The sequence below is a fragment of the Haliotis asinina genome, chromosome 9, assembly GCF_037392515.1.
Source record: "Haliotis asinina isolate JCU_RB_2024 chromosome 9, JCU_Hal_asi_v2, whole genome shotgun sequence".
Lineage (NCBI taxonomy): Eukaryota > Metazoa > Mollusca > Gastropoda > Lepetellida > Haliotidae > Haliotis > Haliotis asinina.
Genome location: NC_090288.1, coordinates 58,064,953 through 58,081,696, shown reverse-complemented (window position 1 = coordinate 58,081,696; position 16,744 = coordinate 58,064,953). Strand labels below are relative to the sequence as shown.

Genomic DNA, 16,744 nt, shown 5'->3' with positions numbered 1-16,744 from the left:
AACATGATTATCATATGGTATAAGTAAATATTTGAGTTGTTGATTGTATGGATGGATGTAGGGTTCTACTTAGAAATAATAGGCACATTAACGGCTCGGTACAGGGTACTCTATGACTAAAAGTATATATTGTAAGACTACAAGCATTATTGTTGCTATTGCCACAACTTATACCACATCTACAACTAAGACAACTGCTACTAATATAAGCAGCACCTTTTCCACCAGTACGAGCTACACCCCTACTGTTGCTCTTACCTAACAAGGAGCCTAATGGTTAAATCTCTCCCTCTCGACGTTTACATCGGGTGGGTCCGGTTTGGGTTTTTTTTTCGATAGGTTTTTTCCCTGACATAGGACGCGAAGAATGTAACGCTCCTTTCAGCAAAATTGTAGCTGTATCAGGACCGTGAGGAATCATAAATAGGCTCCACACATTGACGGCTAATACTGGTTATCGAACTCGAGCCTCGGGCGAGACGAGCAAACGCTTCAACGACAGAGCTGTTCAACTTCAGTGTAGATTAGATAGCGATTTGTGCTAGTTTGATTAAACTGTAATTATATTACCAACAGCAAACATTTGATGATATTAATGAATTCTTTGTGCAATGTCCCTATGTGATATGAAGACACGAGCGCTACAGCCTCATACAATGTGACGCGACTTTATCCAGTAAATACCATGCACTAGATAACCAGATAACCTCTGCTGTAGGTTACCTTCATTGTTGACGGCATCCATGCGCCTAACGTAAAATGAGTTGTTCCTTGGACACGAATACATGTTTGTATTTGACAAATGATCAACGCCGTTAGATGTTCACAACCGTAACAATCCTTCTACAAGTCCTTTGTGTTTGACGAATCACGAATAGTCAGTATATCATATACTGTGACCACTCTTTGTTAGGCACGTATTGCAATCAAGTCGGGCTTGAACAGAGACGTTTACAACCACAATCAGAGCCCATGCGTTTTGAAACAACCAGCAACTAGGGATCAAAGGTCGGCTTAAAGAGCGTGTAGAGTCTGCCAGTAGCTGGGTGTAATGGGGCGAGGGCTCCCGTTAACATGACACCTGCTGATAGTCATCATAGCGTTGTCAATACCAACTACCCATCATTGTGTTGTGTACTCATCATGGCGTCACCACCAACTACCCACCATAGTACAGTGTACTCATCATGGCTTTGTCAGTACCAACTACCCACCACAGTACAGAGTGATCATCATGGCGTTGTCAATACCCCATCTACCCACCATTGTACAGTGTACTAACCATGACGTTCTCAATACAAACTACCCACCATAGTACAGGGTACTCATCATAGCATCACCACCAACTACCCACCATAGTGAAGTGTACTCATCATCGCGTCACCACCAACTACCCACCATAGTACAGGGTACTCTTCATGGCGTCACCACCAACTACCCACCATTACATACCACACCACTAACCTCATCTACAAATCGCGGCATAAATGACATATTACATAACACCCTACTAACCTCATCTACACATCGTGGCATACACAGCATATTACATAACACCCTACTAACCTCATCTACACATCGTGGCATACACAGCATATTACATAACACCCTACTAACCTCATCTACACATCGTGGCATACAAAGCATATTACATAACACACCACAAACCTCATCTACACATCGTGGCATACACAGCATATTACATACCACGCCACTAACCTCATCAACACATCGTGGCATACACACAACATCTTACCAATCATACCTGTCTAGTGTCTGTGTTTAGTTTAATGCTGTTTTTAACAATATTCCGGCAACATGACAGCTGGGGACACTAGAAATATTACTAAGGGCCTTTAAACATTGCACCCATGTGAGGAATCGAAACCGGGTCTTCGGAGAAAAGAGTGAACGTTTTCACTACGAGACTACCCCTCCACCTTCGTACCAGTTTAGGGCTACATACAGGACACAATCTACCTCATGAGACTCAACACTCAACACAACAAACCACTAATTGCAAGCAGTGCACCAGCGTATACTTGTTCCCGGCGAACAAACAGAAAACAACACACCACGATGCTCTCCTCCCTTCATACGCTACCCCACAACAGCTTCAAGTGCCACATGTTAAATGTTACACTATATTGATGAGACCCTCTTTGTATTTCGTATATCTTTAAGATGACGATGAGTCACTATCTGCACCCATCGTATTGTCTGGATGTGTCTCGCTGTAGTTCAGGAACGTACAAGTGATCAATTATCTGGTGTGATAAATAAATCACAACTACAGACGTCACGACGGAGTTCCTCTGGTTGTGGACCAGCGATACTCAGTTCAACCTCAATGAGGTACAGTCAGACGGATGGCAAAATGAATAAGATGAAACAGAAACACAAGTGTGTCGAATTATGTTAATGAAAATATCTACACATTCCATCACCATTATGTCACTTATGGAGTCATCGCACCTATCATAGTCACTAGTTATGTTATCACACTTTTCTTCTTTAACGTTATGATTCTTTAAGAATGATATCATAAGCAACGGGGTGGTAGGGTAGCCCAAACCTGAAAGCGTGCGCTTGTCACACCGTTGACCTGGGTTCGATTCCCAACTTGGGTAAAAGATGAAATTGCTGGAATATTGCCAATTCACCCACTCACTCGTAAACAACGATCTGTACTCGGGTTTCACGTAATCATCCGTAACCCAGTCTTTCCACCCGATCCAGTAAGTCGCTACTGACGACCATCAAAGGTTGTTGTGTACGTATTCAAACCAGGAAACCGCGGAATGGACATTTAAAGATTAAGTGCCTTACAACACATCAGCCTTTTTGTAGACGTTCGCAGCAACGGGCGAATCATTGAGTAGACATGTTTAACAGTGCTCCCGTAATACCACGGCGTGTCTACTTCATGTGGGAAGAAAGCCTGGAGTAATACAGTCTTTGCCGTTCAAGACTTAGCTGACGCACCCGTGTTAGAATTGATCTTCAGAAATGCATGCTTGTCGTAAGAGGCGACAATCAGAATCAGGTTGTCAGGTTCGCTCGTTTGTTGACAGATGTTACCCTATCTCATTTGCGTAGATAGATGTTTATTATGTTTATCATTATCTGGTCCAGTCTCGATAATTTCCAGACCGAAGTTCATCTATCTGGAATAATTCTGAGTGAGGCGTTAAACAACAAACAAAATCAAACCTTTAGTTAAACCCAAGCGCACAGATAGGTATTGACAAACTAAAAACAATCAGTTGAATGAGTCTTAGACTCGAACCTACATTAGATGGATCATTAAAGGCAAGTGCAAACTTTCGACCGTGAACTATTGCACTAAGCACTGAAACCATTAGTCAAATGCACTAGCGAAACCATTTCTGTCTGATATATTTCGCTTTATACCGTCATAAAATCTGTACGTTCAGTGCTACTACACATAACTGGCCGTAGATTCATTTGGCACATGTAAGTCTTCCTGAATATATAGATCCTGCACTCAAAGGTGTGAACAAGGGCGTATTTGTTTTGGCGACCCTGATGCCCCTAGCAACCAACCACCCTTCTTGACTATTCACACATGGGTATCGACTCAAGACTTAATTTCATTAAATATTGAAGTGTGGATCTGAGAGCAAATAGTTCCATTATAGAAACCACAAATACTTTCATACATTATCCCGTTGTGTCTGTTCCTGTCGTAACGATTACATGCAGGTTCTGTAATGTTACAATGCATGTATTTTGGTCTAAATTGATCAACAGTGTTTTCTATGGGGTCAATGTACGTTTGAATATTAATCATATGATTACTAGTAACTGGTATGTAATGGGGTGTCATTATATCCGGATTTTGGAACGAGTGAATACACCAGTCTGACTTGTAACTAATCGTTCTGGACCTAGCCAGCCGGCTATTTACACTAAAGCTCCACGTTGTCCGGATACAATGTCGCGCAATGAGACAAGTTCGACCGTCCGATTACATTTCACAGCCTCTTACGACACGAATAGATTGCTTGATACATATTGTTGTGCGGTTCCACATGGGACATTTGGTTAAAGGTTTCGAACAGCATTTTAAGGTAATAAGGTCTGATATGATAAGGTTACCTGTGAAGAGAAAACCTGGATTCAGTGATCCGTTCATAAAATATTTTAAAGTAATTTGAGTTTGATTCTAAAAATGTATGTATGTATGTATGTATGTATGTATGTATGTATGTATGTATGTATGTATGTATGTATGTATGTATGTATGTATGTATGTATGTATGTAGGCAGTTACGTACGTTCGTACATACTCACATACATGTACGGCTCCCAATTGCACAGATCGATGCTCATGATTGTGATCACTGGATTGTCTGATTCAGACTCGATTATTTACAGACCGCCGCCATATAGCTGGAATATTGCTGGGTGCGGTGTAAAACTAAACTCACTCACTCACTCACTCACTGAAATCGGAGTGTAAGGCTGCGGTGCACGTGTTGAAGACGGAGTCCAATGCTACAGTGTACAAGTGGAAGCCGGAGTCCAGGGCTGTTGTACACGTGAGGAAGACGGAGTCTAGTGGAAGTCAAGGCTAATATGTCTTTATTGAAAACGAACCGCAGGCCAATGTTCAGATAATCCTAATGAAAATTCCCATGTGTTAGTTCCCCATCGGTTGTTCACCTTGTACATAATCGATTTCTAATGATTTCAGTTATGAACAAAAGTCCCAAAAGAAATGTGTTCAAGAAGTGTGCATGTGTTATTTTAGATACGATGTTAGATCAGGTGTTTATGGGATTTACAGGTTTATTAATAAATCTCTAATCGTTCTGGGCATTTCATATAAAGGAACTGCGTGACTATTGTGCATGCACGTAAATCAAGATTGCATAAAGATCGTTAAAGTTTTTATGCTGCTCCACAACCTGCTACGATTTTATAGCGTTTGACGCCATTAGTGCTGGTGTGTCCTGGAGAAAATATCAATATTTACATATTTATAGCATGTCTGTTTGGAGAAGGGATGTCAATTCCAATTTTCGAAATCCTTTAGGAGACTGGTTGGGTCAGTTACGTGTTTTCATGTTTCCCAATGACACTTGCCTGGGGGTGCATACCAAACTACCTAAAGTTTATGTCCCTATTTGATAAAGACAAGCCAAACTTCTCAAAGCGTTCCAAGTGGGATTTAAGGCTGACACAAGCAGGAGGAGTACATGCTAAAGTACTTTAATGATCAGTATTGAGAGTGGCCACATAAATAGTTGTTGACAAAGAAGTCATTGCTGATGAGAATTTGTCGTCACGGACACGAACATAGGATGCACCCTTGCGGATAAATCTCCACATTGGGTCAATATGACCTTACAGCAAACAGTGAATCAATGCTTTCGCTCGAAATGAAAAATTATTCTCTGTTCTTGGAGTAAACAAATGCTGGATAAAGATTTATTAGAATCAATGACAGAAAGATTACAGTCAGATAAGCACGTTCCCCACGGTACCGGGAACGGAGATGTTCAGTCTGTTGGATCATGGCCACAGGTGTGTATTAAATCATGCGATTCCGTTCCCAGGACCCATTCCGGCATTGTTGTCTTCGTTTTCAAACGCGACTGGTTCACAAGAGTATCTGCAGGTCCCATCATTTTCTTCCAGCGTGCACTTGGTTGTAGGAGGACACGTACAGGTCTGAAACAGATGGTGTGCTATCATTATGTTCGAAACTATTTGGCATAAACGTAAGATTCGAACAAACAATCTCAATATAAAACAGTAAGCGTTCGTCTTTATATCTTCGATTTAAAAATTGGAGCGGGTGCGTTTCTTTTGTTGTTGTAAATATATGCCTTGAAACAACTACAACCACATTGAAATATTCAACAAATGTTATTCATTCTACAATCATTGCTTTATTTAATTTCTATTTTCTTTCCTTTTTTACACTTTTCTTTGCCGTCAATATACAAATCCTGCCATAATGTCGCCCTCTCACTCTGACGCCAACACCCGTATATTCTGTTCTCACCCTCAACTGGTACTGCTATTGCTACCTGTCCGTTGTTAACGCTTCCTCTGTCCATTGTCTATGCTTATATACATGTTCATATCTACACTGTCACCAGTCCGACAGTATGTGTAAGGACGACCACGAGCCGGATAATGCCGCTCAAAGGATACGCCTCGGGGTTGAGCAGGACCACCTCATTATGTCCGAGCCCGCAACCCCGTTCATTGCTGTGTCTGGATTCATTCGTCTTTGTCAAAGTATCGTTCGTCTTAATTATGAGCTAGTTCCCCTCTCGACACCTATGCGCGTTGACAGTATCTATAAACATATATTGCTTGTTTTTAGTATATAATTACTTACAGTCCACTCCAAAGAGGTGGCCTGGCAATTTGGGAAAACCTCCTCTGCGTCGCATTTCTTCTTCTCCATGTTCAGCTCGCACTGAAATTAAGAGTTATATACCAGATTAAACCATGGCTTTCACATTCAATCTTGACAAACTTGTTCTGCACCTCTGAACACAGATACATAACAACATCTATGTAGTCTCCATCTTAAAAACTGCTGCTCAAAGCACAACAATATGCCATGTGGGACGGAACTGGAAACAAGATTTTAATAGCTGTACACTGGGTGCTTCGTCGGGGTGTTAAACTTTATGCCGATCCATTGTCCTGGTATCATAGTTGGTTCTTCAGTTCCAACTCTGGTTTGTTGACGACGTGTTCAGACATGTGTCCCCAGTTGTTCCGCACATCTGAAACTGAAGTTTCATTTCAGTGGGTCGTGTCCTCCTCCGAAACCGTAATGGACTCCGGTAATGAATTCCAGTAATTATGATACTTGTGTGCCTTAACTGTCACAGCAATAGAAGCAGTTATTTTCTCATAATCAAGTGTATCAAGTGTATCGACATTCCAGAATTTCGCCATTCGTGAAATAATATAATCTGTATCATTTAGTAGCCTCGAATAAATGAATGTGTGACCAGACGAGTGTTTTGTTTCACGGTAGCTTAATTGATTGAGACAGAAACTATGATGACCTTGTGAACTTGAACTTGACTGTATAGATCTTGTGACATCCCCATAGGTCTCAAGACTTCATTTGAATTTTTTTCTCGTATGTTACTTGCCTCGAATGGTTATCTTTTGCTGTCCTTTATTGTTGTCAAATACCATGGCGGAAATACCATATCTGAAAGTCACCGAACTGCGCACTTGTTATTCGGATGTCTTGGCGATATAATCGGATGTAACTGGTAGGCGGCGATAGTGTATGTTCGGCAGATAGTATATATTCTTCAGAAATTCAAACTTCAAAGCATTGCACTACAGTGGATATCAAGGCTTATATCACAATGTACAATGGATAATGAAAGCACTATATTGTATAATATGTATAGGTCTTGTCCATAAGGCGGGATATGTATAGGTTAATCACCCCTACATGGTAGTTACTTAAATAACTACCGTAGTGGTGGTGATTAAACTACTTACACCACGAGCATATTTAAATGCTTATTTAATATGTGTATATATGTATTAGGCATGATGAAGATTATCATAATAAGTGCAATTTTATTGTTTTCAAAAAGAAATAATTGCCCCAGGTCAGTTAATCAATTATGCTAATAAAGCATTTTCCAAGAACAATGGACATAACTTTCCCTATTGGTTTAAGTTAAAGTAGTATATGTGTCCCTCTCCTCGTGTGTGACGTACAACAACGACAAACGGGAAGTGTTTATTGCTTCATTGAAGCATCCAGCATGCTGGTTGTTCGTGTAGCCTGTCAAAGGTATCATTGTTCAGGGGTATATCAATATCTGTAGTAGACACAGGTGTGGCTGCTGTTATAAACGATGTATATATGCAATTGAGTTTGAGCTACTTAAATAGCATTTCAGCATGACATGTCAGACAAATATTGACCAAGAGGACACTTACTTTGAAAAACCCAGCAGCAGGTGCAGACAAACAAAGGACACTTATTCATGCGATTGCATTGAACCAAAAGACCTGGAACGACTTAAACATCTTGGTCAGGCGATGCTTCGCAAAAATAGACAGGCACACCTTCCGAACCTTCCGCAGCCATAATATTCGCCATTCATTGTTGTTTCGTGTGACTGGTGATCGATATGAATATTTATTCTGCGATTCTCAACTATGGTGGCTAAAACCATCTTGAAAGATAGCTGAAAGCATAGTCAGCTTCTTTATTGCACTTCTTAATGGTGTTAGTTCCCACACTGAAACGTCGCAATCTTTGCAAAACAGACCTTGACTATCCATAGAACTAGGTTTTCCTTCATCTTTACAGCTTCTAATAGGAGTGAGTGAGTTAATATTTATCGTCACATCGTCAATATAGCAGCCATATCGTGACGAGACTTCTAAAATGCCTCTCAAAGAAGTATACATTTCTTGGTATATGCAGAGACTTGAACTTAGTCGTTCCGGTGGACATGGCATGATCCCATCCCAAAGCTTCGTGTTCTTTACCTGGGCCATAATGGCTGATCCAGGTCTTATTGAAGGTAACTGTGAATTAAATTGTGTCTGGTAAACGAGAAGTATTACTAATGCTGACCAGCAACATCTTCTTTTACCCTGAAAGAACTGAGATCCAACGTGCATACATCTATGCCATATAGTGATGTTCCACAGGATGGCTCCGTGGTGGTACTGACTAGTCAGTTGTCTCCTTACTCCCGGAGTTGGACTCGCGGTTTTTCATCTTTGTGCTGTGCACCACGACAGCATTTTCGTGGGTGATGCACAGCAGAAGGCTGAGACGTTCATGACAGGGTTTATCTTCCAGATTCACCGTTGGAAAAGCCATAAAGGTGTTCCATAAACAGCGACCAATCCCACTTTGCTGAACACCAGACGAGAAACTTCTTTGGGTTGTCTACAAAAGCAAACTGATTTAAGCTCCCCTTTTTCCTTTACACTGGCATCCGTGAAGATTCGGGTCAGAAGGGCATCGTATCCCAGTGGCGTAGATCGGCGTCTATGATGCTGATCACTTGATTATCTGGTCCAGACTTGGCAGACCGTCGCCATACAGCTGGAGACAAACCAACCAACCTTACACTGGTGGTTTCAACCACTTAATGATAACTAACCAAATACACTATGACCAGTGAAATATCTGCAATAAATGCATTGCATGACGTTCAATGGAACGTTCCTATGTGATAAGTTATTTAAAAGTTCAGTTCTACCTTTAACAGAATTCATTCATAACTGTTGAGACGGAGTTGTCATTTCTTGCAAGGGAGAAATGTTTTAAAGAAAGCGTTGTCGCGTTATCGCATTGTCGAGTGTCGCCTTTTAGTCAAGCCCTTATATTACTTTACTTGATATTTCAACAAAGCGCGACGCGCGACAATGCGACATTTCATCAAAATGTCGCGTTGTCGTGTTGTCGAGTTTTATTACTTACGAAGCAGTTCATAATCTACCACAAGCATAATTGTTTTTCGATGTTTTTAAAGAGCTGTGATGCCTAGGGATCGAACTCAGAACAATAATAAATGTACGTCCGTGTGGCCATGAAGTGCAGAGCCGTTGAGAGTCGTTGCTTAATGGAATGGATATAGTCAAACTGGCCATTTTGTTGAATATTATTAAGATTGAGTAGGTGTATATTTGAAATGATACAAATACACGTGTACCGCTGGGTATAGAATCATTATGGATATGGAATGTAGCGGAGCGGAGTGGAGTGGAGTGAGTAAATGAGGGAGTGGGGGTTGGTTTCTGTTAGTCCAAGGGTACGCAACTCTACCAAGCGATTTCATCGTTTCTAATATCATAATGATAAAAGTCTTTTCACAACTTGCCAGCTTGATATCGGCGAAATATCCAAAGTGATGGTGCTGGGATTCGAACCTGTGATCATAGTTATCTATTGTGATTAAGAGACACAACTCTGTACAACAAATCTGTACTACACCATATCAAAAAAAACACATTGAAAGCAACAACGAAAGGTTTGCATTAAGTTTAAGAAAAGCAACACCCATTACCATTACATTTTTAAGACCAGATTTACGTTTAACGTTTCATGTGCATGCGTGGTGTAATTGGCTTTCTATGCCTGGGCAACGGTAATAGAAAATGGCGGCAACGGAGAAACGGGACATATATTTTGTCGCATGTTGCATGACGCGTGTTAGTCAATTTTTAGACCTTTTGTACACATCTTAGATAGGGGGACAAATCGACAAAGCGACAACGCGACATATTTGGACCTTGAAAAGTGTTGCATGTTGCTTGTCTCCCTTTGCAGGAATAGAAAAAATATATTATTCAAAACGAAACATGTGACAATGCGATAAATGGGCGAAATGTCGCGTTGTCGCATTGTCGCGCTTTGGTTAATGTTTACCTCATTTTGCATGTTTTTGAGAGTGCGACAATACGACAACGCCATAATATCCCTTCTCGCATTCCATACTTTGTAACAGGAAGGAATCTGTCTGTAACATACCGTGGGGTCCTGGGCAAAGGTCACAGCCACCATGGCCAGTGTCACCAGAGCGACGTTCAGTCTCATTGTCTGTTCACCAAGAATTACAAATAGAACGGACACTCCACAGCAGCAGTCCTATCAGCGATTGAAACTATGGATATGTCAGTCCTTATATATACCAGTCAATATCGGTAGTCGGCAAATCAAATACTCTTGGTCGGATGTTTAATAGCTCTCTGGCGTTCCAATCGAAATACGAACCTACTGAGAAAGTAATAAAAGTTTGAGAAAGTTCACTGAGGCACGGTACGAAGCTGACGCAGGAGAAACGCCTCATCCACAAAGGTTGGCTGCTTAACGCCGCACTCAGCAACATTCCAGCTATATGGCGGTATTCTGTAAACAATCGAGTCTGGACCAGACAATCCAGTGATCAACAGCATGAGCATCGATCTACGCATTTGGGATACCAAATAGTATATATATCACCCTATCTTGTTAGTTGCCTCTTACAACAAGAATGAGTTAGTAAACAATCACAATGTCCACTAGACAGACCGTTTGCATTAAGGCACAGTGACTGTCAAAGATGAATGACTGTGGCTTTACTAAACCTACACTATAACCATTAAGATGAAGAGAGAGATGAGCTGGACACAAGATGGGCGACGTCCGCTTCAAACAGGGATCTTGAATGGCTGCTAAAACTCTATTGACACGAAGCTAATGTGGTGTCTACGGGAGCACGGCATGTGTAGTCTTTCTATGATTAGTTTAGAGAACATCATACGACAAAGGTTGTTTAATGAAGGTTGGCCGTGGAACCTTCAAGACTTGGACGTAGTGTTCAAGACAGAGAGAAAAGTCACATGACCATATTAGGATTTGGTACATATGTTTTCACATACTAGTTTGAACTCCAACAAACCATATACAACCATGACGACAGTTACACAGTTATAGGCCGCCATAAAGTGTTGACTCTAGATATACAGAGGGGAAAACATAAGGGATCACATGAAAGCACAGTGTCAAGTGTTTCCTTATTTTTTCAGGTTGCTTCAAAAGCCATGCGATACAAAACTTGTGAAGAAACCGTGGAAAAAGAACACTTGTTCTTTCGCGTCATCTCTTGTGTTTTCCCCCAGTACACCATAAGGAACCATGTGAATAAAATTCAAAGATCCATCGACGTCAAAAGAATACACGGGATCAATTCCTGATTGTGCACACATTCAGCTTGAGTATCACATACACAGCAACACATATGAACGTTTTATTTTATTTACTACAAGTCGCACCGTTGGAACGGGCGTTTAAAGTGTTTTGTGGTTCATATTTTGAAATGACTGTCTGCCAGGTCCACATGTCATCATTAAATAAAATTAGGTCTTGTCGATAGGCATGTGTGGAATTGTCAAGAAGCGTTGTTGGTTGCGACGGGCTGCAGAGTCACCCAAACACATACGTCCTTGATAACGACATCCGGATCCACGATCCATACGTCTCGGTTTGTGTGCCGTGGGAATCTATACCCAATTACATGTAGCGATTATGGTGTATATATACTTTTCGACTATGTAAACTGAAAGGTGTAACGAGTTTTGTAATGCAGTTAAACTAGCAAGCAACTCATACATGTTAGTGTACGTTAGTTTCCAGCTGATAATAAACGTGGCACACATCTCGATGTCAAATCCATCCAAAACCGCTATTCAGAATCGTTCGTTGCCGTTAGCAAGCTTCCTGTCCAGGGTTTGAATCTCGTGATTGTCCACGAAAGCAGTCAAATTCTTGCATTTCTTCGGACTTTCCTCTCACAAGATATTGGGTCGCCTTGATACGACAGAACCATTATCTATAGTGTCATGAAACGCGAACCACTCACTCACTCATTCAGGTGAATATCCAGTGTGACTTACGAGGAAGCCATTGCACACATATAACCACGGTGGTGGGGGCGGTGGGGTCTCCTAGTAGTAAAGTGTCCACTCGTCACGCTTAAGATCGATTCCCACATGAGTGCATTTCGTGAAGCCCATTTCGGGTGTCCCTAGTCGTGATATTGCTGGAATATTGCTAAAGGTGGCGTAGAAACATAATCACTAACTCACTCGCTCCAGGATGTCTAGTCTGTATGGATCAACAGATCTTGTGAAATGCCTGTCATCTGTAACCGTTGGTGAGGTTCATACTTTATGGTATCAATGGCATCTTGTTGAATGGTGAGATCCAATAAAATTATTGTTTTTCCTCTAACGTTATGTTTTTTCGCTGCTTGGGTAAAACTAAGTAGCTGCTTATAAAGAAACAACGTAAAAATAAAACTCATTGTATACTTATCTAAGGCCAATATCAAGAATTACAACAAAGATAAATGTTGATGAAAAACAATCCATACAAGAAAATTATTGCTGTTTTAGAAACTGAACACCACACAGGGTGCAAGGCCCCATTCCAGAGTTTGACTCTTTCTAAAAGGTCGATAATCCCTGCTTATCACGGATAATTTTGTTATTGAATTATATATTTGTGTGATATAGCGAAGTGGAACATCCAGAAACGTTTACAAAGTTATCATGAAGTGACCAATATGCTTATTGTATCGCGCTCTGTGATTACCAAACAAATGAGCATGTTAAAATGTTTGTCCCGATTCACGCCTTCCTTGTCCCGATTCACGCCTTCCATGTCAACAAGGGTAAAACGTACACTGATGAGTCCATTTACTGTTTCAAGAAATCGTACTCAAAACTTGAATCATAAGGCAGCAAACTTTTACCAGGCAATTGGAGTATCAGCTATGAGTCAGGTGATATTTACAGTTCACAACCTCCAACCTCTGGATAGTACTGTCTGACTTACAGACTGAATCCATGTCTTGTACTGTCTACAATGTCTCCATTGGGACAGTGGTGGCATATCCAGCCGACATTCAGCGCAAAGGTCAGCGTTCTCCTTAAGAAACTGTTGGGAATAGGGTAAGTGTACGTCATTCGCTGTCTTCGGTTCAACATGGGCAGGCGCTGCATGAGGAATGAGATTGACTGCATGAATTCGCCTCTGGGAGACTATGCCTCCTCGACTTCTACTGGCATGCACCACTACTAGCTAATACGTTTTCCTTGCGTTTATCAAATTTAGATTATAAATCTGTCAGAAACTAATATCTCTCACAAATCCTGAACCTTACAGTTACACACGTATTGGCTTCGCTGTAAGATCCATTGTAAGGTAAGCGCTGAGCAGATATGGGTCCACTTGAACAAGACAAAATTAGCGCTACGACAAACTCCCATACGCTTTCACAGAAATGACACCGTCTTAGCGCTTAGATTGTATTGTGCCAGCGTGACCTGACCCATACGAGACGAGATCCATCATGACCTCTATAGTTGTGATTTATTATTCATCACACCAGATAACTGATCACTGCTGTTCCTGAACCACACCGGGTTCAGGACTACTTGAAGAAAATGGGTAAGTGCATTTGGTAACCTCTCTCGTTGTGTGCGTGCGTGCGTCCGTGCGTGCGTGTTTGTATATGGTGAATCTCGTTGACGTTAGTCTATGGATTATAAGCCAAACTCATCGTGGGCTACACTGTTTTATATCGATTGAAGTCGAAAACATTTTGTCAAACAGGCAAAACACAATCATGAATTACTTCAATACTCAATGTCAACGTGGCAAGGAGACCTTGGTCGTTTCAAACCTGGATAGCAATAGAGACATGATTTTGGAGAATGTGTGCATCTGACACCACTGACCTTCATAGCAATTCAGTTGGTCTCATGTTTTCGTCACGAATTAAAATACATAAAAAGTTAGCACGGCCATGGCTTGGAGTTACTAGATGAGTTCAAACCTGTATTCAGATGCAGTTGTACACGGATATATAACTGATGGGTCAGTGACAGGATCAGTGTTCAGAAAGACCTAATATTAGGTAAGTATATGGCCCACTGTTTTCAACACAGTTACGTGCATTCTCTTGGACGACGTCCATAAGTGTGTTTTATATCTGGCCAACACCAGGGCCCATTTCTGCATTGTTGTCGTCAGGTTCTTGGCCAAGTGGTTTACACGAGTAGTTACAGACCCCGTCGTTCGCTTCCAGCTCACATTTGGTTAGTTTCGGACACACACAGGTCTGCAACAGATGCCAGTGTAGTTATAATGGTAAAATGAGTCAGTGAGTGAATTTAGTTTCACGCCGCACTCAGCACTATTTCGGCTATATGGCGGCGGTCTGTAAATAATCGAGTCTGTCCATACTGTCCAGTAATTAACATCATGAACATCATCCTACAGAACTGGGAACCCATTACATGTGTCAACCAAGTCAGCTAGCCTGACCACACGATCCCGTTCGTCGCCTCTAACGACAAGCATGGGTTACCGAAGATCTAGATTCTAGTCAGGACCTTCATGTGTTTTTAATGCTAAAAAGGACCCGACATTAATGCTGAAATATGTCTTATTGTTCTGTACAAACAGACGCATGTTTTACCATTTTTGTTTTGTTCATTTCCGAATCAGTTTCTTTTTAAAGTACATAATATTTTTTGACATTATTTCTTATGAGTACTTACCTGCGAAATTAAGAAATCCGTGAAGTGAGCGAGAGTTCAAATCGGACATTTGTAATCTTTTCTTCAGTTAACGAAAGTTTACTATTTGATTGCAGGATGATGTAATAATGATTATGTATTATTGTAAGTGTTATTGTTATCTGCAAGTGTCGACGTCGTTATGTCTCCTGTTCATTGTCATAATATATTATTGAGTTATGTCAGTTGCTCTGAAAGCATAAAATGCCGTATTTGTCTATGATAGATTTGAACATTTTTGCATGTTCACTTAGGGGATAATGTTGTGTCTATTGTTGGTCAGAATACTTTTTTCACATCTACATCTTTCTTCAGTGATGCATGTACCGCCCATTGTAAATTGTACAAGGATATTTGATATCAACAACGGATTAAGGATGAAGCTATTTTATGTACATGTATACAACTTCTTTATTTTGCATTAGTGACGTTTCGACATAGGTTCTAATGCCGTTATCAAGGAAATGACATATGGGAATATCAATAAAATAGCCCTCACCCTTCATCTAAGCAACTTCTAGAATGCCATTCAAGGGAAACAACAGATTAGTTCACCAACCGAAACATTGGACATTGCTTTTGTGATCTGTTGTTCTCATTCTTCATTTCTCATCCTCATTTGTTCCCAGCATCCCTGGTATCTTTAATATACTCCACCGTCTTCCTCTGATTTTTCACCCTTTTGTTTCTGTATGCATAGTAGCCCGTTCACGGTCTATATCGAAGCTCAACGTGTAAATGTCTTTAATTCGCAACCTGTATTCAACAATTGTTATAATTATATAATTGTTTCGTCTGTAGTTGTTTTTCCTGTTTTCCCTGGTCTCTCATTCACAAGATCTTATAGCTGACTTTCGTCAGCGTGAGTGTGCAGTTATCTATAAATTCTTTGTTATTTATCTACGTTTACTTACAGTCCACTCCAGTGAGACGATCCGGCAATTTTGAAAATCTTGTTCTGCGGCGCATTTCTTGCCGGCCATGTTGAAGACACACTGAAATTAATACTCATTCGGGTATACGTCAGAGTGAGTGAGTGAGTGAGCATGTTGTAAGTCGCTATTGGCACTATTGCAGCTGTCTCGCTGTGGGAGATACCATACATAGGCCTCACTCGTTGTACCCATTAGGTAATCGGTAATTAGGTCTTCGGGCAAGCGCTTTGCCCACTAGGCTACGAAACTGCTGTGTATATCACAATGAAATCAGCTCTTCATCACAACCATGACTGAGTCCAAATGACTCGGATAGGCGGAGTTTGTGAGTGAATGTGAGTAAATCATAGACAGGACAGCATATAGCATACTACAGTTCTCACTTGCGTGAGCGCTGATTAAAAAATATGATCTGACAAAAAGGCTTGGATGCTACTTGTGTAAAACATGTAAAACAAAGAGAAGGTGACATGTTCCCTAACAGGAAACAAATGTTCACTTATCAGAGTGTTTTGCACTTTTACCATTAAGGCTAAATAAAAAAGTGAAATGTTTCTCGATCACCGGCGCGTCACTTTTATTTCTGCGCGTAACAACATGTTATTGCCATTTAAAACATATAATTTTGACTAGCCGCGTCCCGATCATCCATCTGTCCACTATAAGAATGAGTGTATGTAGGAACGACTGTG

The 16,744-nt window shown here is 40.9% G+C and overlaps 1 protein-coding gene across 1 annotated transcript; it reads right to left on the bottom strand.

Annotated features, from left to right (window-relative positions):
• Positions 1-5,222: 5,222 nt before the first annotated feature.
• Positions 5,223-16,100, bottom strand: LOC137297345 (uncharacterized). The gene is made up of 6 exons (XM_067829353.1): positions 16,032-16,100; positions 10,523-10,591; positions 8,715-8,902; positions 7,969-8,008; positions 6,380-6,460; positions 5,223-5,700 (listed from the first exon to the last, which is right to left on the bottom strand). Exons 1-6 carry the CDS (start codon positions 16,098-16,100, stop codon positions 5,566-5,568), a joined length of 582 nt encoding a protein of 193 aa, XP_067685454.1. The 3' UTR covers positions 5,223-5,565.
• Between the last annotated feature and the right edge of the window lie 644 nt (positions 16,101-16,744).

Coding starts and splice junctions, on each gene's coding strand:
- LOC137297345 (XM_067829353.1), bottom strand. CDS start 16,100: ATGGCCGGCAAGAAATGCGCCGCAGAACAAGATTTTCAAAATTGCCGG. Junction 8,903..10,522: donor CCTTTGCCCAGGACCCCACG/GTATGTTACAGA, acceptor TCTGGTGTTCAG/CAAAGTGGGATTGGTCGCTG. Junction 5,701..6,379: donor CCACCTCTTTGGAGTGGACT/GTAAGTAATTAT, acceptor CATCTGTTTCAG/ACCTGTACGTGTCCTCCTAC.